At 44.4% G+C, this 23,935-nt stretch overlaps 1 protein-coding gene across 2 annotated transcripts in view; it reads left to right on the plus strand.

Annotated features, from left to right (window-relative positions):
• The window catches only part of CEPT1 (choline/ethanolamine phosphotransferase 1), a 251,381-nt gene that overhangs the window by 167,601 nt on the left and 59,845 nt on the right, over positions 1–23,935 (plus strand). For both annotated transcript variants that reach the window (XM_069238994.1, XM_069238995.1), the window contains exon 8: positions 23,581–23,739. In XM_069238994.1, coding sequence (XP_069095095.1) covers positions 23,581–23,739 — 159 coding nt within the window. The remainder of the gene's footprint in view (positions 1–23,580; positions 23,740–23,935) is intronic.

The raw sequence follows: 23,935 nt of genomic DNA on the forward strand, positions 1-23,935 counted from the left end.
ATACCTTACCGACCCTTCCTGCTCAGCGAGTGGATTTCTCCAAATAGGGAAAACTTTGAGGTCCTTACTGTCTGCACACTGGTACATCAGCAACCTTCGTGGATCTGCACTTCTGGTGTGAACAGGTTGTAAAAAATTACTACTAGTGTGCTGAGCTAGCACCTATATAGGCACTGCTCAAGTCACTTATGGCTTGGCCAGTGCAGAGCTGAATGATGCAAAGATACTGCTCAAAGTTTCTGGATCCAGTCTGACTCCTGGGGAATAGTCTGAGGTAATGAATTTGCAACTAGATAGTCTCCACCAGATAAGGCGTTACTGAAAGTAAGTAACTTGGTCCATCTTTGGTTAAAGTTCTCTTGTCTGTTCTTTCATCAAATTTATGCTCCACCCTACAGGGTATTCTATGATTTGCTGAGGCGGTTTTCCCAAGTACATCATTTGTTAAGGTTAATCAGCATTGCTGCAATTTATGTTCACTGGATTGACTGAGTAGGGATACATGGGCTTCTTGCTGTGCCAGCACTTTGTACCAGGGTTTGTGATGATGTTGGTATGTCAAGAAGGGGAATGCTGCACGAGCAACAGGACTCCAAATTAAATTATGTATGGCATTAAACATCTTGCACCCTCTGAAAGATGGCACCTTTTGAGCATTCCTTCTGCTGCATTCTGAGGTTTCTAGACAAACAACGTGTTAAGTTCTATGAACTCTGAGATATTGGAATATTACTCCTTTCTCTTCCATTGATTGATTGTGATAAAACAAACTTTTAATATGAAGCTAACAGCTCGTTACAGCCCAGGTGCTTCGTTATGCAAGTATGTATGTCTTCGTTAGAAACCTATGAGGTTAGCACTAAAAGTGAAATTCTGCCACACAATGTTGCCTTTCATATTATAGCAAAATTACGTTGTATTGGGAATGTGATTTTTTTTTTTTTTTGTTATTTTTTTTTTGCTGATATTATGAAACAAGGTAATCTTGTGGAATTTCATCTGTGGGAAATTAGTTTTAGCTAGGAGTTATAAGTGCGACGTAGTGTAGAATTAAAAAAAAGTTCTAACATTCACATCAAATATTTTCAATTTTAAGGACAAAGAGGCAAGGATTATGCTTCTATTTAGTTTATTGCAAAAAACACAGCAGCAAATAAAAGTAAAAAACAAATACTACAAAACCAATGAGTCTTGTTCACCCTTTCTATGACCCACCAATCAGGTCCCATCAACCCATGTAAAGTCCACATAACACAAAGTCCTTCCTCTTTCTTTGTAAATAGATTCGAGCCATTATTCAGAATAGTAATCAAAACCAACTGAACCAAACAACATCTGGAAAAACGTGCAACTGTGAATCCTTGAGCGATCCTCTGTTGCCTCATGCCAGATGTGGAACCGTGTAAATGGCACTACGTCTGCAGACTTCCGGATTCAAATGCCATATCGTGTCTCCTAGAACTTCAGACAACAGATCCCAAACCTCTAAGATGCTTTTGCATCTCTCAATACCTCAATATTGTAGACCAACAATCAACATCATATTGGGTGGGAGACAGAATAATAACATATTCCAAATAATTAAATATACATAAATCTATCCGAGTTCTCTGGGTTGGATAATCCTTGCCTCAGCATCCCTGATAGAACTGAAAGTTCTGGATGCAAATACTCTAAATTGTTTTATTCAATGTCAGGAACGGAGGCTTTGGATTATTCTTGTTTAAAGCTGTGCAGCCAATCTAGATGCTATATCAACAATAGGTTTACGATTGAACAACTTGAACGTAGACTGTGAGGACCAGTCAGGAGCTGTCATGATATCCTTCAACCAAGAACCTGAAGAAAAAGCCTTAGAAGCCATAGCTCCCCTCACAGAATGAGCTCCAAAAATAGGAATATCCGTACCAGCTGCCCCTAAAAGCCATCGGGCCCAATTTGGTATCGGCGCCAAAGACACTGGGCCGAACGGCTTCTAGAGAGAGACAAATAATTGAGCAGCGTGATCTCCAGGCAGTAGTTTTGACCTCTTCAGAAAACTTGGATAACTTCATTTCAAGTTGGATTTAGTGTGTTTGGGAATACGGAAAGAGACTCCAGTGTGAGTACATACTCTACCTGCAATATCCAGTGCCTTGATGTCCGACACTCTTCAACAAGAAAATTAAACAAAGTAGGAGATTCAATTTAGCAGACAATAGTACCACATTAGCATCCTAAAGAACTGACTGTTTGGGATGTGGGGGTCTTACCATGCGTACACCACGTAGTAATTTACGTATCATTGGATGTTCACCTACTGGCTTATCATCTATCTGTGCATGGGAAACAGAAATGCCAGATCAAAAGTTTTTAATTGTTCTATAGGCCAAGCCTTGAGCGGACATGTGGGATAAAAAATTAGCTATCATTTGCACTGTGGTTCCCAAGGGATCCACACTCTGTTGATTGCACCAACCAATTCATCCTTTCCAAGCTGATGCAGATCGCTTGTGCATACTAGAGGCCCAGGATTGGGAAAGGAAATGAAGAACTTGGTGTGCTGTGAAATGTATGAGGTTTGTTCATACCTCCCGAGAGTTGCCACACCATGAGGGACAATCTGCCCTCCAGAATTAAGGGATGAGGAGAACGCATCAGATCCAGAAGTCCGAATTTGAGGGGCACAGCACAGGGCTATCGCCACACGAATCCAAAACTGTGCCCTCCAATACTGAGTTAAATTCTGCTGACCTGTTGAACCTGGGAAAGGATTCTGTGAATCATCGCAAAACGGGGAAAGGCATACATCAGACCCCCCCACACCCCCCTGTCGAAGGCTGTAGGAAGGCATCCAAACAACCAGAGGATCTGGTCTCCAGCTGTAAAATTGGGGAAGATGATAATTCAGACATGATGCAAAAAGATTTCAGACCAGGGCCCCATAATTGATTTAGAAATTCAAAAACACTAGGATGAAGTCTCCAGTCGTTGGAATCTTGAAGTAATCGAATTCCAAACCGCGATCACATTCACCCTGCCCTGTATATATTCTGCTGTTATCGAAATCTGATGATTTGGGCAGTAGTGCCAGAAATCCTTGGCTATTTCCACTAGAAGCCGAGACTGAGTTTCCCTCAATTCGTTGATATATCTCATTAGTGAAATTTTTGTCAGCAGAAAGATGCCACATTTCGTCTTTTGTCAGAGGAAGTTTGAGTCGAGCTGACACAGTCAGTCTGGAATCTCAAGACGTCTGTGTTCTAGGGAGGGCTTAGATTTGGTTGTTGTTGTTGTTGTTGTTTATGACCAAGCCTAATTCTTGTGAGAGATCAATTGTCAAAGAAAGATGTAAAAGTACTGTTTGACATTGATGATAAGGGTAAGACCAGGCAAACTCCTTTCTCTATGAGCCATTGGACTACTGGGTGCACCACCTTGGTGAAGCACCAAGGGGCTAAAGATGGTCCGAACAGTAGAGCTGAAAACCCGTAACACTGATTGCACCAGAAAAATCACAGATTTCTTCAATGAGAAGCAAAAATTGTGATTGTCAAATATGCATCCCTTAAGTCTACATGCACCATCCAATCCCCTTTTTGTATATAATCTTTTAGGAGGTGAATGCCCTCCGTCTCGAAATGTCTGTAGACAATCCAAGAATTAAATTGGTGAAGATTGAGTACAACGCATGAGCCCACTCATTTTTTTTCTGGATAGGCAATATTGTGTTTATAAAAACCTTTGTGGTGTGGGCAAGTTTCCGCTGCTGCCTTCTTTTGAAGAAGGGATGCTATCTTTTATCTAACACAGGCTTCTCCACCTAGTAGCTCGTGAGCTACTGGTAGCTCTCCAGATCTCTTAGTAGCTCTCATGTATGTGTTGAATAATATAAATAATGATATAATTTAAAAATGTGCATTTGAGAGACAATGTGCATTTTCATTACACAAATGCTGATGTTTCGAGAAAAATGGTTGAATTTCCAAAATATATTTAAAGCTGACATTTGAGTTATACATCATGTGCTTTGGGGAGGCTTATTACTCATATTAATACTTTGGTGAAGGGGCACTGCACCTGTGGCTGTTACATATGATCAGTGTAGAGGTATTTCAAATCAATAAAGCGTTTTTTTTTATTTTATTTTTACATTTCTGCTGGAACTCCTGCCTGATGTTCTGAGGTGATCGCTTATAATCTTGTATGGGGTGGCCACTAAGGTAATCTTGTCAGATGTGGTCACTATTCAAACTAATAATATTAGTAGCTCAGGATGATTTTTATTGTATGGAGACCCCTCATCTAACCGCTTATCTTGGCACCCACGCCAGGCTCTCTTGATACCCTTCTTATGGACTTAAGCATATTTCTTGAGGAAGGTAGCCATAGTGGGATGAAGTTCTCTGTTATCTGCTACCCTCCCAGAAAGGGAAGGTGTCGGACATTCAAAGTGCAAGGCACTGCACACCTCTTTCAAATCACTTTCTCGGTCTCGATTGGACAAATTCGGCCACTTCTTGACAAGGAACCCTCTCAGAAGATCTAAGATTAATAATTTCATCAGGATTGAAATGCAAGTTCTTACTCTGAGGAAAAGGGCAACTACCCTGGATGTTTAGACTTTAGTTTTCATTTACCGCTAGCTTGCAGAACCATAGATTGATTGCCATCGGGGGTCAGTGGAGGTTGAATCAACTGTTGTGTGGTGGGGCTCATGACTTGAGCTGGCAGGACCCTGGTTTGTGTCAGATCCATAACCATAATCAAGGAGGACAGATTCAATTGTTTTCTCAAAGGAATCCCTGTGAGAACGGCCAGACTCTGACAAATTACCCTCTACGGGGAGGAGTGTGGGGGCTGGAGTCCCCGAGCCGGCACTAAACTTCCTTCTGCCAAAATTGAAAATAGACTGAGCACTCGTCCCTCTGTTGGTCATAAGGACCCTCAGCATACTCCTCATACTGGTCTTCATCTGGATATTGATGGGCCATGTTGTCACAGGCAGAAAAATTTCTCCAGGGACGATACTTGTGTAGAGGTAAGTAGTATATGGGCGGGGCGGGGTGGGGAGGGGGGGGTTCCAGGGTGCAAAAGAGCTGGAAGAATACAAGTGTAGGGAGGCACCTTCAAAACCCCCTAGAGCAAGACTCGAATTATTTTACAGCCCCATCAGGCGTGAGAGGAACGGTGGGCAAAGCGAAGTGACAAATTGCTCAGAGAGCTGAAGTTTAAACCATCCAGGTGTCAGTCGAGCGTGTTAAGCCAGTTTGGAAAGTCGGTTGCTTATGCACAAACACAAATGGAGAACAAGCATTTGCAATGCACTAAGGTCTCGCATTTGTCGGAGTTACAGCTGTTTACAGTTGTAAACTCCCAACCGGATTTGCATAAAAAAAAAAAAACAGTGCGATCCTGCTGCTACAGTTCACACGAATAAAAGTATTGGCAAAACTGCAATTAACTGAGTAACAAGGTCGATAGTATGCGAAGCGCTGGACTTCTGCCCAGCAAGATCGCACTGCGAAAACTGAGAAAAAGTATTCCACAAACCCAGCGAGCCTCGCATGTTTTCTGTACTTGGTCCCCTGCGCTCGAGGAGGGCTAACCACCAGAAAAGGTATGACATATGCGTGCCTTCCACTAATGAAAAGAGGCGGATTCTAACGGGCAAGCCAACTTGCCAATGAAAGACACTGACGTGACGTCGACAGGGCTCGGAGCCCTTTTCTAATCCCTAAAGCGTCTCGCTAGCGATACGCATGCGACGCAGGCTCGACCCTAAAAAGGACTGCTCCCTCATGCTGCACAGCAGCCTAAATCCCCTCACCCCAGCATTCAGAGCCGGATCAGGAGTCCGTGCTTGCACACCTCAAATATGTAATTATAAAAGCTTTTCAGAAAGAGCGCGCCTGCACGCAGTGTAATGACTGATGGTGCCTGACGGCACGGTGTGCCATGCCATACAATTTGTTTATATTACATTGCAAAGGTGTCAATAAGCCCATGCAAGTGTGTGGTGCAGCACTAGGAAACCATACAGTACAAATAGTATAGCCTTGAAAAACCAAAAGAAAGAATGACACTTCTATATGGCTGTCAGCAGCAAAGAAAGAGGAAGGACTTTGATTTATGTGGACTTTATACAGGTTGATGGGACTTAATAGGTGGGTCATAGAGAGGGTGGACAAGACTCATGGGTAACGTAGTGTTTCTTTTTTACTTTGTTATTGGCTGCTGTGTTTTTGCAGAAAATTAAAGAAGCATAATCCGAACCTTCTGTTCCTGACATAGAATTATTGCACATCCTAATATTTTATAAAGTGAGGTGAACATGGGTTTCAAGTTGCTCATCTGTTTGTCCTTTATCACGCATTAGAAGTCTGCCTTTTTAAAAAACAAAACAAAAAACACGAAGCGTTACTTAGTCCAAATATGTATTAGCAGGTTTTAGATTAGAATCCCGACGGGTCCCCCCCATCATCCTTCCTAGGTTAATAATGAGTACCATTTCTTTGAGTATCGTATACCTCTTTCATTCAGAGTCAAAATGCCTAAAGAGGTGAACATGTGCTTTCCAAATACACGTTGTGTCTGCTGGTTGTATCTCATGTTGATTGCATATAAGGTATGTGATGAGTACTACTATTGATGTTATTGCTTCTGTTAAAATAAGCACAGCAAAGCGGCAGTGGCTCTAGGAAGAAGTCGCCCAGGTAGAAGAGAGACAAAACCAGTGTTTCATTTAGCTATTGACTCCCACGCCCTTGTGAAAACCTATTTCCCCTTACTTGGTATCAAAATACACATGCCGTCCACTTTACTGACAAGTTCTTGCTTGAGATGGACATCAAGTTTTGTCAAAGAAAAAAGACTAAATAGTGCAGTTTTTAACATGGTTTCCTAGCAGGTCAAGGAGGGAAGGGAAGGAATAATGCTTAAATATTCATTTTATTACATTCATGTACAACTTTTATCCAAAGTGTGGGACACCGATGTAGAGTGCCATTGTAGAACTAAATATTGACAAGTCTTGATACATAATAACACGTTAATTGAGTACTGTTGAAAAAGGTCAATTGACAGGCTTGGAAGAATTGAGAAAGCAGTGGTAACCAGGTATTTTTTTTTAATGTCAACATAATGGAAATATAGATTTAAGGGAGGCGTCATTTCCCAATTTGGGAGCACATGAAGGAAGAGGTCTAGAATACAGTACAGAAATCCATGCGATGGTGATACCATTTAATTTTTAAAGAAATCAGAAATCAGAAAACATGAGTCATGAGCAGGGCAGCGATGCACACAGTTATAGGTTATGCTTAAGTAGTGAAATTGAAAAGAAGACCAGAAAGCCAATGAAGGTTGTAAAGCTGAAGAGAAATACGGTGAGAATAACTCAGACCAAACAATATACAAACAGAGGAGGGAAGAATAGATTGAAGGGAAAGAAATGCTTCTTTCGTCAGACCAACATAAAGAGACCTTGTGTAGCTTAGGCCAGCCAAAACTTTAGATGGAAGTGAAGGTATAGTGGGAAAAAGCATATAGTTTTGAATTTATTTATAACAGAAAATGAAAGGCCTCTGTAAATGGACATTTGGTTTTCGTAAGTGAAATAGAAATCAAATCTTTAAAACCAGCATAAATGAGGATAATTTGGTGATGGAAAGAAGTGGAATACTGACCTGAAGCTGGAAAGGTCTTTGTTTTAAAAGGATAAAGCAGGGCCGGACTGGGAACCCAAAGCAGCCCTGGCAAATTTTTCAGACCAGCCCTCATATGGTGTTTACTGAGCAAGCCTGACCACTACAATGTGGCATAGGGGTTCTCCTCCCAAGAAAATTTTGGAAACAATGGCAAAAACGGTACATTCTACAAGACGTTATTCAATATATGTTCAATTATATTTGTTTTTAAAGCATATTAATTGATGACCCTACAATGCCCCAGAATGTGGTAATCTTTATTAGGGTTCTTTAACGATTCCCTCATCACTACCCTTCAACAATGCCTCTCATCTATCCATAACCCTTGTCTCACATGTATTTAATTTGTTTTATATCGCCTCTCTGACCAACGTAGGATGTTGGAGCACTTTACATCACGCACACATACGGAAACAATGAATCATGTGTCAATCAATGGATAGAAAATGTTGACAACGGGGACTATAAGTGTATGCTTCAAGTCATCCATACTGGTAGGCATTTTGTTTTTTTAGAGTGCGTGATCTGAGAAAGCAAAAACTCCGGATTCAGAACATAACAAAATTGTTAGGGTTGACTTTATTAACCGCTTAGGTGCGGGCGTCGGCCACTGGCCGACGCCCACACACCCTCCCTGGTGCGGGTCACGACCAGTGGCCGACACCAGGAAGGGCATTAATAAATCCTCGGGTGCGTCGCACCCGAGGATTTATTTTTTATTTTTTTTCCCCCCCTGGGAGACACGGAAGCTACCGTGTCTCCCCCCGCCCCCCACCCGCCCCTTTGTGACGTCAGCGCGCCGACGTTGCAAAGGTGTTTTCCCCATGAAAGCAGGAAGCAGCCTTGCGGCCGCTTCCTGCTTTCATGGGGAAAACGGCCTTTTTCACGTTCGGGAAGGCCTCGTAAGAAAGGGGAGAGTCTCCCCTTTCTTACGAGGCCTTCCTGAAAGTGTTTCCTGGCCCCCGATCGCAGCACAGCTGCGATCGGGGGCCAGGAAACACTTTCAGGAAGGCCTCGTAAGAAAGGGGAGACACTCCCCTTTCTTACGAGGCCTTCCTGAAAGTGTTTCCTGGCCCCCGGTCGCAGCTGTGCTGCGATCGGGGGCTAGGAAACACTTTCAGGTTTCCTGGCTCCCCCGATCGCAGCACAGCTGCGATCGGGGGGGTCAGGAAACATTTTGAAAAGGCCTCGTAAGAAAGGGGAGACTCTCCCCTTTCTTACGAGGCCTTCTGAAACTGTTTCTGGCCCCCGATCGCAGCTGTGCCCCCTGGGGAGGGGGGGGGGGCGCGATCGCACCCCCCCCCCCCCCCCCCCCCAGGGGATTTAAAAAAAAAAAAAAAAAATGAAATGACAGGGGGTCGCCCGTGGCAATTTTTTTTTTAGATGTTGTAGGGTTTCCCTGGGGGCCATTTTGGCCCCCAAGGAAACAATACAACTAAAAAAAAATATATGTATATATCTATATATATATATATCTATGTAGATAGATATATCTAGGTACATGGATATATCTATAGATATATCTATGTAGATATATATTTATATATATATATATATTGGTAGATCTGTATCAAAGAGATTTATAAAGCGCGCTACTCACCTGTGAGGGTCTCAAGGCGCTGGGGGGGGGGACGGGGGGGAGGGAAAGGGGCTAGGAGGTTCACTGTTCAAAAAGCCAGGTTTTGAGGCCCTTCCTGAAAAGAAGTAGGTTTTGGGTCTTGCGAATGTGGGTTGTGAGTGCGTTCCATGTTTTGGGTGCAATGTAGGAGAAGGATCTGCCCCCGGTGGTGGTGTGTTTGATGCGGGGGTCAGAGGCGAGAGAGAGGTCAGCTGAACGGACGTTTCGTGTGGGGGTGTGGAAGGTGACTCTCGTTGAGGTAGGCAGTGCCTGTGTTGTGGAGTGATTTGTGTGTGAGGATGAGGATCTTGAAGGTGATCCTTTTGTCAATGGGGAGCCAGTGGAGGGATTTGAGGTGTGGAGAGATGTGTTCGTGTCGGTGGAGGTCGAGGATGAGTCGTGCTGCTGAGTTCTGGATGCGTGTAGTTTGCACTTGAGTTTTAGAGTGGTGCCGGCGTAGAGGGCGTTTCTGTAATCAAGCCTGCTGCTGATGAGTGCGTGAGTGACAGTTTTTCTGGTCTCTGTGGGGATCCATTTTAATGTTTTTCAGTATACGGAGTTTGTTGAAGCATGAGGAGGTAAGAGCGTTGATTTGTTGGGTCATAGAGAGGGAGGAGTCTAGGATGATGCTGAGGTTGCGTGCGTAGTTGGCGGGGGTGGGTGCAGGGCCTTGCGTGGTGGGCCACCATGGGGGGTCCCAGGTTTTTTTGGTGAGGGCCAAAGAGGATTATTTCGGTTTTGCTTGAGTTGAGTTTCAGGTGGTTGGCTGTCATATATACATCACTTTTGTCAATATGTGTGTGGTTTCCCTGGGGGGAAAAGGGTCCGACTTGTCTAGTGGCAGTTTTAGTGCCATAAAGAAGCGCAGAAGGTTTATATGCCTACTGCAAAGAGCACATCTGTATTTTATGTAAATAGCTGAGTACATTAGTAAAGTCTATGGAGAGATGAAGGGCACTTTTGCTGGGTGGTAATGAGGAATTCCGAGGAGGAGGGAGTGGGAGCACCAATAATGATTGTTGGACTGGGCGCAGGAGGTGCTAAAGACTGTGACGAATGGTATGTGACAAGGTGTTTTTTGAGTGTCTTGAAAGTACGTGCTGATTGAGGGAAGAAGCGCAGGTAAGGTGGCCTCTACTGTTGCACGTATCTCACACACACCATCGATTTTGTGACTGTCTACGTAGGCTAGTGTTTTAGAGCAACAGTTTAGCCAATAGCAGAGATGGCATCTTGATGGATGACTGCTGCCTGCACTCGGGTTATAGAGGACCGCTCTGACATAGGATCAGAGACTGAGACAGCATCTGAGGGATAGGACAATGGCGCAGACTCTGGGAGTGATTTTTCAGTCAGAGGAGTCCCATTCGAAAACTCCTCTTCCAGTACATTATGAGGGAGGTGATGAGGACAGTCCTGCTGTCCCTTCGCAAGCTGTTCGTGCAACTGGGTAATAGTGGGTTAGGCCAACCCAGAGAGCAGGTGAATGCGGCGGCAAGCAGAGAGAGAGTGCTCTCTTGGGAGCTCACCAATTTAGTTCAGCCCCAAATTCCACCACCCAAATCATATTGTGGAGACATCAAAATTGTCTATGGCAAAACAAACTGGTTTTGTAAGGCAGGCACCTGTGTTTTTGGTCCTGGATTCGGCGGCCATATAGAGAAACACACTAAACCCAAACATTTCTGGAAACTAGACATTCGGGGGAGTCCACAGAGGTGTGACTTGTGTGGATTCCCCAAAGTTTTCTTACCCAGAATACCCTGCAAAGCTGAAATGTTGAGAAAAACCTCTATTTTTCTCGCATTTCTGTCACACAAACTACAGGAATATGCTGGGATCCACAACATTCCTACCACCCAGTGACTCCTCACCTGTCCTGATAAAAACACTACCCCACTTGAGTGCCTACACCTAGTGCCTGTGTCAGGAATGGATCACCCCAGGGTCAACAGCTGCCTCACGTAAGGACCAACATTGACCGTTGTGTGATCTATTCCTGTCGCAGGCACCAGGCCTAACCACACAAGTGAGGTATCATATTTATCGGGAGACTTGGGGGAACGCTGGGTGGAAGGAAATTTGTGGCTCCCCTCAGATTCCAGAACTTTCTGTCACCGAAATGTGTGGAAAACGTGGTATTTTAGCCACATTTTGAGGTTTGCAAAGGATTCTGGGTAACAGAACCTGGTCCGAGCCCCACAAGTCACCTCATCTTGGATTCCCCTGGGTTTCTAGTTTACAAAAATGTGCTGGTTTGCTAGGTTTCCCCAGGTGCCGGCTGAGCTAGAGGCCAAAATCCACAGGTAGGCACTGTTTTCTATGAAAAAATGTGATGTGTCCACGTTCTGTTTTGGGGCATTTCCTGTCGCGGGCGCTAGGCCTACCCACACAAGTGAGGTATCATTTTTATCGGGAGACTTAGGGGAACGCCGGGTGGAAGGAAATTTGTGGCTCCTCTCAGATTCCAGAACTTTCTGTCACCGAAATGTGAGGAAAACTTGTTTTTTTAGCCACTTTTTGAGGTTTGCAAAGGATTGTGGGTAACAGAACCTGGTCCGAGCCCCGCGAGTCACCCCTCCTTGTATTGCCCTAGGTCTCTAGTTTTCAGAAATGCACAGGTTTGGTAGGTTTCCCTAGGTGCCGGCTGAGCTAGAGGCCAAAATCTACAGGTAGGCACTTCTCAAAAAACACCTCTGTTTTCTTCCAAAAATTTTGATGTGTCCACGTTGCGCTTTGGGGCGTTTCCTGTCGCGGGCGCTAGGCCTACCCACACAAGTGAGGTATCATTTTTATCAGGAGACTTGGGGGAACGCCGGGTGGAAGGAAATTTGTGGCTCCTCTCAGATTCCAGAACTTTCTGTCACCGAAATCTGAGGAAAACTTGTTTTTTTAGCCACTTTTTGAGGTTTGCAAAGGATTCTGGGTAACAGAACCTGGTCCGAGCCCCGCGAGTCACCCCTCCTTGGATTGCCCTAGGTCTCTAGTTTTCAGAAATGCACAGGTTTGGTAGGTTTCCCTAGGTGCCGGCTGAGCTACAGGCCAAAATCTACAGGTAGGCACTTCTCAAAAAACACCTCTGTTTTCTTCCAAAAATTTTGATGTGTCCACGTTGCGCTTTGGGGCGTTTCCTGTCGCGGGCGCTAGGCCTACCCACACAAGTGAGGTATCATTTTTATCGGGAGACTTGGGGGAACGCCGGGTGGAAGGAAATTTGTGGCTCCTCTCAGATTCCAGAACTTTCTGTCACCGAAATGTGAGGAAAACTTGTTTTTTTAGCCACTTTTTGAGGTTTGCAAAGGATTCTGGGTAACAGAACCTGGTCCGAGCCCCGCGAGTCACCCCTCCTTGGATTGCCCTAGGTCTCTAGTTTTCAGAAATGCACAGGTTTGGTAGGTTTCCCTAGGTGCCGGCTGAGCTAGAGGCCAAAATCTACAGGTAGGCACTTCTCAAAAAACACCTCTGTTTTCTTCCAAAAATTTTGATGTGTCCACGTTGCGCTTTGGGGCGTTTCCTGTCGCGGGCGCTAGGCCTACCCACACAAGTGAGGTATCATTTTTATCGGGAGACTTGGGGGAACGCCGGGTGGAAGGAAATTTGTGGCTCCTCTCAGATTCCAGAACTTTCTGTCACCGAAATGTGAGGAAAACTTGTTTTTTTAGCCACTTTTTGAGGTTTGCAAAGGATTCTGGGTAACAGAACCTGGTCCGAGCCCCGCGAGTCACCCCTCCTTGGATTGCCCTAGGTCTCTAGTTTTCAGAAATGCACAGGTTTGGTAGGTTTCCCTAGGTGCCGGCTGAGCTAGAGGCCAAAATCTACAGGTAGGCACTTTGGAAAAAACAGCTGTGTTTTCTATAAAAAAAATAGGATGTGTCCATGTTGTGTTTTGGGGCATTTCCTGTCGCGGGCACTAGGCCTACCCACACAAGTGAGGTATCATTTTTATCGGGAGACTTGGGGGAACACAGAATAGCAAAACAAGTGTTATTGCCCCTTATCTTTCTCTACATTTTTTCCTTCCAAATATAAGAGAGTGTGTAAAAAAGACGTCTATTTGAGAAATGCCCTGCAATTCACATGCTAGTATGGGCACCTCGGAATTCAGCGATGTGCAAATAACCACTGCTCCTCAAAACCTTATCTTGATCCCATTTTGGAAATGCAAAGGTTTTCTTGATACCTCTTTTTCACTCTTCATATTTCAGCAAATGAATTGCTGTATACCCAGTATAGAATGAAAACCAACTGCAGGGTGCAGCTTATTTATTGGCTCTGGGTACCTAGGGTTCTTGATGAACCTACAAGCCCTTTATATCCCCGCAACCAGAAGAGTCCAGCAGACAAAACGGTATATTGCTTTCAGAAATCTGACATCGCAGGAAAAAGTTACAGAGTAAAACATAAAGAAAAATGGCTGTTGTTTTCAGCTCAATTTCAATATTTTTTTATTTCAGCTGTTATTTTCTGTAGGAAAACCTTGTAGGATCTACACAAATGACCCCTTGCTGAATTCAGAATTTTGTCTAGTTTTCAGAAATGTTTAGCATTCCGGGATCCAGCATTGGTTTCACACCCATTCCTGTCACTAACTGGAAGGAGGCTGAAAGCACCAAATATAGTAGAAATGGGGTATGTCCCAGTAAAATGCCAAATTTGTGTTGAAAAATTCGGTTTTCTGATTCAAGTCTGCCCGTTCCTGAAAGGTGGGAAGATAGTGATTTCAGCACCAGAAACCCTTGGTTGATGGCATTTTCAGGGAAAAAAACCACAAGCCTTCTTCGGCAGCCCTTTTTTCCCATTTTTTTGGAAAAAACAAAATTTTCACTGTATTTTGGCTATTTTCTTGGTCTCCTCCAGGGTAAACCACAAACTCTGGGTACCATTAGAATCCCTAGGATGTTGGAAAAAAAGGACGCAAATTTGGCGTGGTTAGCTTATGTGGACAAAAAGTTATGAAGCCCTAAGCGCGAACTACCCCAAATAGCCAAAAAAGGGCTCAGCACTGGGGGGGAAAAGGCCCAGCAGCTAAGGGGTTAATAATTTATGTCTACCCAAACAAACACTTTTTAAAACATTTTTTTTTAGCAAACTTAGGATCACCAAAGCCTGGGAAAAAAATAACTTTCTAACCTGTACCATGCAGTTTGCATGCAGCTCTTTGGCACTCTATCTCTCACTGTGCTAGATTATGATTGTAATTTATGAACTGCACAGTCACAAAGGGATCTCTGTGACAAAAGCAGTATCCTACTGAGCATTGCACATACAATACTGTTCTGTGATCTTCGTAGTACAGGTTCTTAGCTATAGGCATATTAACCCTCTGCGCTACTTGGGTGAGTCAATACTGCCCCTAGACAAAAACCCTCTCTCTCTCTCTCTCCAGCAGGTACATTTAATCACCAGAGTCGTATTAACACTTTTATTGTTGCCTGCAAACTGTTGGCTATAGGAGTGACTGGGCAGTGCTTGTAAAACTGCTGCACTGCAACAAAACCGGCCCCCAGTAGCAAAAGCACCCCACGCCCCCATTCAGCCTCCTGGGAAACGCCCGATGCCCGGTACGGCCAGTCCGGCCTTGCAAAAAAGACTAGATAAACTTAAAAAGTGAGATGGTTTTCATTGTCAAAGGTGGCAAATACGTTCAGAGGTACCAAAAAGACGAAATGTTGATGACCAGATTAAAGATTAAAAATCCAGGATCAAAGAAATTATGTTTGAGGTGGAGTGTAGGAAGTAAACCATAGGTAATGAGAAAGATTAGTTATTTGTTGATTCGAAAGCATACTATTCTTTTGAAAATTTCCAAGGGTAATGGTGAGTGTGTAGCCGGGCGCTGGAACACCCAGCTACCGACAATGGCGGCCTCCAGGCAGCCCGATACCCCGGGGGCACCGCGGGGCGGGACAGGAAAACACACCCCTCTGGAATCCGGATATCTGGATTCCCATAGTCCAAAACACCGCGGAACATCCACGGCGGGGAGAGGACAACGCAAGAGCAGAGGAGAAGACCGGAGAGGACAACGCAAGAGCAGAGGAGAAGACAGAGGATGACGTGGGAACAGAAGAAAAAACAGAGCGGGAAGACGCAGGGGAGAAACTGAGCAAAGGAACAGCTGAAGAGCGGAGCCGCCTGGAGGGCAAGGAAGCCCAGCAACGCAGGGACTCCGCCACGTCCCTGAAAGAGAGAAGAGGAAAGAAAAGATTATTACAGAGAGAGAGAGAGAGAGAGAGAGAGAGAGAGAGGGAGGGAGGGAGACTCATGGACTGAGAGAGGACTTGTGAATTACCAATAAAATACACATCTTTCACAAACCTCAAACCCCGAGTTGTCTCATATGTCCTTACTGCTACGCCCACCGCCACAGTGGTGTCAAAAGTGGGATAAGAAGTAGCGGCTGAGTACAGGAGGACATACTCAACACCGGAATACCATGGAGGTGAAGCCAACCATTGAAGACATGATCCAACAACTGGCTGAAGGACAACGCCACCTTCAAGTAGTATGGGAATGTCAGGGAGACCACATCCTTGGGGCCTGCGCACGTTCCCAACATGTCCACCACTAGAAAGCTCCAAAACTCCAATAGATATACCGCAGAGCCTAAGAGAGTCCAAGTGGGGAAAAGGGGATTAGGTAGGGAACAGCTGGGACGGAGACCTGTAGGAAGCAAGAGGGTAAAGAACACAATGTCAAAATATAATCACATTGACTTTCAATAGACTATGGTTCTAATAATTATTATACTGTAATCTTGGATAACCTAGGACATGACTATAACTAGGCCTCAAGAAATCTAGGTACCTGGAAAAATCAAGACTGGGTTAATACAATGTTTCTTTTGAGCTTTTCAGGAAATATCATATACTGTCTAGAATACAAAAACCTTCTTCAAAATAGTTTCAGAATAAACATTGCATTTTTACAGGAGGACAAAGGCTATCTGAACATTCCATGAAAAAACAACAGAAAATGTACTAGGAGCTTAATTAGCGCAAAGAATGCCATACTTTGAATTAAGCGTTTTGAGAAAACCAAAAGCTCAGGATAAATGTGTGCACCTCAACAAACACTGCACACCAAAGTATTCAGTGCCATGAAAAGATCGCGCGCACAGCCGATCTGAAAATCAAGAGTTTACTGCCAGAAAAGAATCGCGCACCTTGCTGCCGAGTCAAAGTTTCACAATGCAAATGTCATGAAATGATCACGCACACTGCCGATCTGAATGTCAAGAATTTTTATTTCGGGAAATGAATCGCGCACCTTGCTGATTCAAAATGCACAATGCAAATATCATGAAATGATTGCGCACATTGTTGCCGATCTGAATGTCAAAGTAAAATGCCAGGAAATGAATCGCGCACCTTGCTGATTCAAAATACACAATGCAAATATCATGAAATGATTGAGCACATTGTTGCCGATCTGAATGTCAAGAATCACATCCCAGAATTGAATCGTGTACCTTGCCGATTTAAACAAGAATATGTAAATGTCATGAAAACACAATCACGCACACAAGGAGTTTCACAACTAGGCCCAAAAACTCAACTGTCTTTGAAAACGGAGGCCGGGGGACCAGCCCGAACTCCGCCTTACCGCCCTGCAAAAGGATCATCAATATAATGAGGGCAGGTCTAGAAATATCATTGTAGGCCTCCGGGACTGGAGCTCAGGAAGTTGCTACTGCTCTGCACCGGGACCTCTGAATAGTGAGCCCATGGAGCTGGGCTTAACTCCCTTATATAGAGACAAGCCCAGCCCACAGACCACACCCAGTCATGGGGCAGGGAAAGTTTCTAGACGGTCCTAGAAAGGGACCACACTCAGTAAATGAACAGTTATTACAAACATTATTAACAGTGGTTTTCAAGGTTAAAATCTGCAATGCAAAAGGTTAACAAGCTGCATATAAACATAATGCATGAATTATGCCTTTGCATAAAGACTGGGTTTTTGCATTTTAGTCGCCCATAGAGCGTGCACTGTCCTGATGTTGACAGGGAAGTCCAACAAAGGGAGGCCAAAGCCGATCGAGAAGCCCTCCAAAGTGCCCTGAAGAGCCAAGCCACCATTATCGCGAATAATCAGTTGGTACATGAGACGGCCTTTCAAAAATTGACAGATACTATCGCCGCCCGCAAGGTCCACCCCAACGTCCCAAGCTCTGTCTTCCAAAAATATGAAGAGGGGGAAGATCCCGACGCGTTTTTCACAAACTTTGAACGAGTAGCTTCATCTGCCACATGGCCCGAGGAACGATGGGGTCAATATGTGGCTCAGTTACTAACGTGTACACTAGAGACTGCCTATCAGGCCGCTAACCCAGATGGAACCACTCTATATAACGAAATAAAGAAGAGCATACTAGAACGCATGGGACATGATGCAGAACATTACCGACTGAGATTCCGGAAGTCAAAGTGGTAACCTTCAGAGGACCCCAGGACCTTATATTACAGGGTAAAAGATCTAGGGCTTAAATGGTTAGGTCCGATTGGGACGGAACGGGAAGACATCATAAAAGCTAGTCTTCTCGAACAGTATCTAGAGGCCCTCCCTTCCGTAATTGGATCCGACAACATCCCAATGTAGACACCAACATGGCTATTGACCTGGCTTGTGCATATCATCGGTCAACTGAGTTTAAAACGGGACCTTCCAAGTAAACGAGTTCCACTAATCAACCCCCAAGTTTAACCTACCGCCCTACTACTCGAAAGAATGTCGAAGAAGCCCCCCCCTCCTCGGACAGTTGAAAAGCATCCTATGCAACAGCCTCAATGCTATAGTTGTGGCGAGTGGGGCCATATAGCCCGACTATGCCCCCCACAAAGAAGAAAAGGGTAAACCTGTGGAGATCGGGATGACCCGAGGGCGCGTCCTATGTACTGGAAAAGACAACTCTAGATATACTCAGGAGATAACGGTTAATGGCCAGAGCATTAGGGCCTTAGTGGACTCTGGGTGTAGACAGTGTGTTATTAGGGCCGACTTGGTTGGTCCCACATCCCGAATAACTAGTTTCCATCTGCTGCATACATGGGGAAATGAAGGACTAGCCCTTAGTTTCTGTTCTCCTTGAGTGGGAAGGGAAACAGGATTCAGTTACAGTGGGGGTTATTGACCACCTGGTAGAGGAATGCATTGTGGGCACAGACTATGTACATTCCACCGACCTACTACAGAGCATAGAGAGAAAAAATTGACTAGTCATGGTGGGCGGAGGCCCCCTTTTCGGATACCCCGATAGAAACCTGAATCATACGATATAGACCTAGCAAGAGGGAGAAAAGAGACAATAAAAAGCTTTATTTCGTGAGGTAAGAGAAGAAAGATCCAAGGAAAGTGCAGAGTGTAACCCTTCACCCTCTACCTTCATTCCGTAGTAGCCAACAAAAGGACCCCTCCCTTCAGCATGCTTGGGGAGCGGCTAAATCAGAGATCACTGGTGAGGTGGGTCCTTATTTTTTATACAAAAGGACCTCTTATATAGAATTACAAATCCTAACAATCACGAAAAGCGGCAACTAGTCGAACCGGAGACATACCGAGTACAAGTACTACACCTTGCTCACAGTCAACCCTGAGGGGGACATTATGGTAGAGACAAAACTGAAGAATATCTATTACGACGCATTTACTGGCCAGGAGTCTATGCCCAAATACGTCATTTTTGTATACAATGCCCTAAATGTCAGATGGTAGACCCAGGACCCCAAAACAAAGCACTGTTACCACCATTGCCTATAATAGACATCCCCTTTTCAAGGGTGGTAATGGATTTGGTAGGTCCCCTCTTTCCATCAACAAAAGGGTATACATATATGTTGGTCCTTGTAGATTATGCCACAAGATATCCTGAAGCCATACCCCGCTCCAGCATGACAACCTAGAATGTGGCTCATGCTATGATTGGTTTCTTTTCCTAGGTGGGTTTCCCAAACGAAATTCTGAGCGACCAAGTGACTCCATTCATGTCAAACTTAATGGCCCAAATCTGCCAAATTGTGGAAATCAAACAGCTCAAAACCTCAGCATACCATCCACAAACAGACGGTCTCCTTGAGAGATATAACCGTACTCTTAAGTCCCTATTGAGAAAAACTGTCTCCGAGTCGGTACGAGACTGGGATAAGAAATTACCTCTCGTTCTCTACGCAATAAGATCCCATGTACAAGCCTCCACGGGCCATAGTCCCTTTGAATTGGTCTTTGGCCGTCAACCCTGTACTCCTTCTAGACATGGCTGCCGAATTATGGGAGGAAGAAGAGGGGGGGGGGAGACCCATACTAGAGTATACTCAACAACTCAAAACCCAGCTACACACAGTTTGGGAAGATGTCCGTTTACATATGGAAAGGGCACAAGGAAAACAAAAACGGTACTATGACCAGGGTACTAAATTGCGACAACTACAACCAAACAATAAAGTTCTCCTTTTAATCCCGAGCTCAGATAATAAATTGCTAGCTACATGGCAAGGCCCATAAAAAATAGTGAAGGCAGTACCCCCTGTCACTTACCTGGTTGAGATATCGCAAAACCCAAGGAGGACACAGATCTTCCACATCAACCTGTTAAAAAAAAATGGGAAGAGTCAACTACCTCCCTTCCTCCAATAGCTACGGAGTTTCTGGTAACCCCTAACAAAACATTAGACATAGAACTGTGCCCCACTACTCCAGATTCGGAGCTGAAGCGACCTCAGATCAGTCCCACACTACAAGAAAAGCAACAACACCAACTCAACACTCTTCTAACACAGCATGCAAGGTTCTTTTCCTCGAAACCCAGGAGGACCTCACTGACACAGCACCAGATCAAAACCCCAGATGGCCAAATCGTTCGCCTCCGCCCTATCGTATCCCAGAAGCCCGAAAACTTCTGGTAGAGTAGGAAGTAGAGAAAAGGCTCCAAATAGGGGTTATTGAACCATCCATCAGCCCCTGGTGTTCTCCAATTGTACTAGTACCAAAGCCAGATGGCTCGGTTCGTTTCTGTATTTATTTTCGCCGACTAAACGCAATATCTCAATTTGATACCTACCCTATCCCTGGGGTTGACGAATTGCTAGAAAGACTAGGTAAAGCCTAATATCTATCAACCCTTGATCTGACCAAGGAGTATTGGCAGATACCGTTGGCCCTGGCAGATCGAGAAAAGACAGCTTTCTCTACACCCTCAGGGCTATACCATTTCACTGTGCTTCCCTTCGGATGGCATGGCGCTCGCGCTACCTTCCAAAGGTTAATGGACCGACTCTTGAGACCTCACTATACATACGCAGGAGCTTATTTAGACGATATAGTGGTCTATAGCGAATCTTGGGAAGACCATCTTAACCACCTAGATCAAATATTCAGATTGTCATATTATGCTGGCCTTACGGCCAACCCCGCCAAGTGTCACCTGGCCTACAATAACATTGCGTATCTTGGGTATTTTATAGGCAAAGGACAAATGCGACCGCAAAAGAGCAAAATAGAGGCCATACACCAAGTACCGGTCCCAGTCACTAAGAGGGAACTTCGATCTTTCTAGGCTAGGCTATTATAGGTGATTCATACCGAACTCATACTATTCATACTATTATAGGTGATTCATACCGAACTATTCCATTTTGGTGGCCCCTCTTACCGACCTATTACGAAAAGGACAACCGTCAAGAATACCAAACCTAACCCCAGGTCAACTATCTAGTTTTCACACCTTAAAGAACAGCCTCCCCACCGAACCAGTCTTAAGCTGTCCAGACTTTGCAAAAACATTCTATCTCCAAACTGACGCCTCTGATGTAGGGATAGGCACTGTACTTTTCCAAACAGATGAAGCAGGCCATAACCACCCTATAGTGTTTATTAGCTGGAAACTTCTGCCACGCGAGCAACGTTATCCGATAATTGAGAGGTAGTGCTTAGCCATCAAATGGGCGATTGAGAATTTACAGTATTACCTTTGGGTCATCCTTTTTTCTTATATACCGACCATGCTCCCCTCACCTGGTTGACTACACACAAAAACACGAATTCCCGCGTTCTGCAGTGGTTCATGGAACTCCAACCCTTTTTGTTTCAGGTCCGTCACATCCCAGGGGACCAGCAATATACGGCGGATTACTTATCCCGTTACCCCTTTGGCACAGAACTCCACCAGTCCCTTACTAGGGAGGGGAGATGTAGCCGGGCGCCGAAACACCCGGCTACCGACAATGGTGACCTCCAGGATTCCCATCGTCCAAAACCCTGCGGAACATCCCGGGGGGAGAGGATGACGCGAGAGCAGAAGAGAATCAAAAATCAAGACAAGAGAGGACGACGGGAGAGCAGAGGAGAAGACAGAAGAGGACGACGTGGGAACAGAAGAAAAAACAGAGTGGGAAGACGCAGGGGAGATAGGGGGAGAAGGACCACCTGAAGAGCTGAGCCGCCCGGAACAGCTGACTCCCGGAGAAAACATCGACGGAGGGCAAGGAAGCCCAGAAACGCAGAGACTCTGCCACGTCCCTGGAGTGGCGTGGCTCCAGCAGGTACGGTCCTGCTTACAAAGCAGGATAAACGCTTTGGTGGGTGAAGGAGGAAGGGAAGGGACTAAAAGAGGAATAACTGGCCAAAATTATCATAGAATTATTTTCTCATACCGGATTGCCTTATTTGCTGTTGTTGTGGCTTACTTGAAGAATAAGAGAACTATTTGCTAAGCGTGACCCCTTTTCACTAATATCCACACTTACCTTTATGACACGGGTGATGTGAGTTTGACGTGTCCTCCATAAGGATCTAGCCCACTAAGGTGTTTGCACTATCGGGTTACCCCCCGCTTCCCAATACACCCTTCGCACTCTCCCTCCAAACCCTCTCACCATACTAAAACAGTCCAAGAAGCAAATCCAGAGTTATGACTTACCTTACCTCCTTTCCTGGCTTCCCTGACAACGCCATTCCACCACGAGATCTTCGGCGGGACTCCAGAAGACCTGAAAGAGAGAAGAGGAAAGAAAAGATTATTATCCTGAGAGAGAGAGACACTCGTGGACTGATAGAGAGGACTTGTGAATTACCAATAAAATACACATCTTTCACAAACCAAACCCCGAGTTGTCTCGTATGTCCTTACCGCTACGCCCACCGCCACCGAGTTAAATTGGGCTTTGGGTAGAATCAGTGAGAACAATGATGGTTTCAAAAGGAAGACAATTATTTAATGGTAAAGATGCTCGGAAGAACATATTGTTCAGTAGAACCATATATGTAGAATCAGCAGGGAAATCACTGACTGAATGTTCGGTTTCAATTTTCTGATACAGAAGGAAAAATGAAAGTGGATGGCGGAAGAGGATGCCGACATGCAGCATTACACGAAGCGGAAGAATTAGGGATGAGAAGGAACAGAAGAGGATGAAGTAAAAGTAGTAGTTGAAGAGTGAGGAAACTTGTGACTCAACGCTGTTATAGTTTATGAGAAGTAAATCGGGGTCAGCGAAATTATAAATAGTGTAAATAGGGACGCGGCACAGTAAAAAAATTAATAGTAGAAAACAAATGTCGCTAATTATGTGTTTTCGAGGGGGTGTGGGATCGCCCACTCTGCGCAAGTTTATCTTGTGTAGTATGCAGCGTAGACCAGACGATCTCTCGGTTTATGTAACCGTTTGTGCACATATGTGGGGTTATTTTTCATCAGCTAAAATGAGACTCAAGTTATCCCTCATTTTCTGACAGTCTCACTGTGTACAGAAACCACAAACCCCGAGGAAATGTATAGGTAATTATTGTTATACTCAGGAAAAGTACAGCATACTGACATGGAATTCCTTTCCATCTTTTCGGCTTTACAGTTGCATGTGTATTAAAAAAAAAAAACATTGCGCCGTTATGCAGCAAAAGAGCTTCACATTTTTACTTGCCACAAGCTTCCAGACGATCACTGTTCAAATCTGAAGGTTAAAAAATGATTTTCGGTTTCTAAAATCTATTTAATAGGTTATGATTTTGCTTTGGATGTACTGAAACATTTTCAGCTGTTTGGGATATCCAGATGGGGCTTCAGCCAGTATGAGATGTTTTGAGAGGACGGACCTTTTTATGACTGCCTCTCCTTGAAAGATGAGGAATGAGAGATTTAATGTGCACATGGTATTGTTGAAATCAAATAACCATTACGTTTTCTAACCTCTCCCCCCCAAAAAAAATGTTGATTGCTTAGTGAATTAAATAATATCACATTAACCGTTTGCACACATTTTTAACAATGGTTTCTCTTTGTAGGGAACTAGCGTTCTCTCGCCCATGCTACATATAGGATCAGTCATTGTATTGGCTGCGATGATTTACAAGAAATCGGCAGTTCAACTTTTTGAAAAACATCCTTGCTTATATATACTTGCCTTTGGATTTGTGTCTGCCAAAGTAACAAATAAGCTAGTGGTAAGTGTCAAATTCTGATATTTTTCAAATTGTTTAGCGGTAGTAGATTGTATGTTCTGTGTTTAGTTCCTCATGTTGTCATGTGAGTGCTTGGGGAAGGGTGGTCTCATAACTTCAATTTGTTGGCCAGGAAATAAAAGCTACTAGAACAAATACAAATTATGAAATCAGTTGCTGTTTTTGAGCTTTGAACACG

This window comes from Pleurodeles waltl, chromosome 6 (assembly GCF_031143425.1).
Source record: "Pleurodeles waltl isolate 20211129_DDA chromosome 6, aPleWal1.hap1.20221129, whole genome shotgun sequence".
Lineage (NCBI taxonomy): Eukaryota > Metazoa > Chordata > Amphibia > Caudata > Salamandridae > Pleurodeles > Pleurodeles waltl.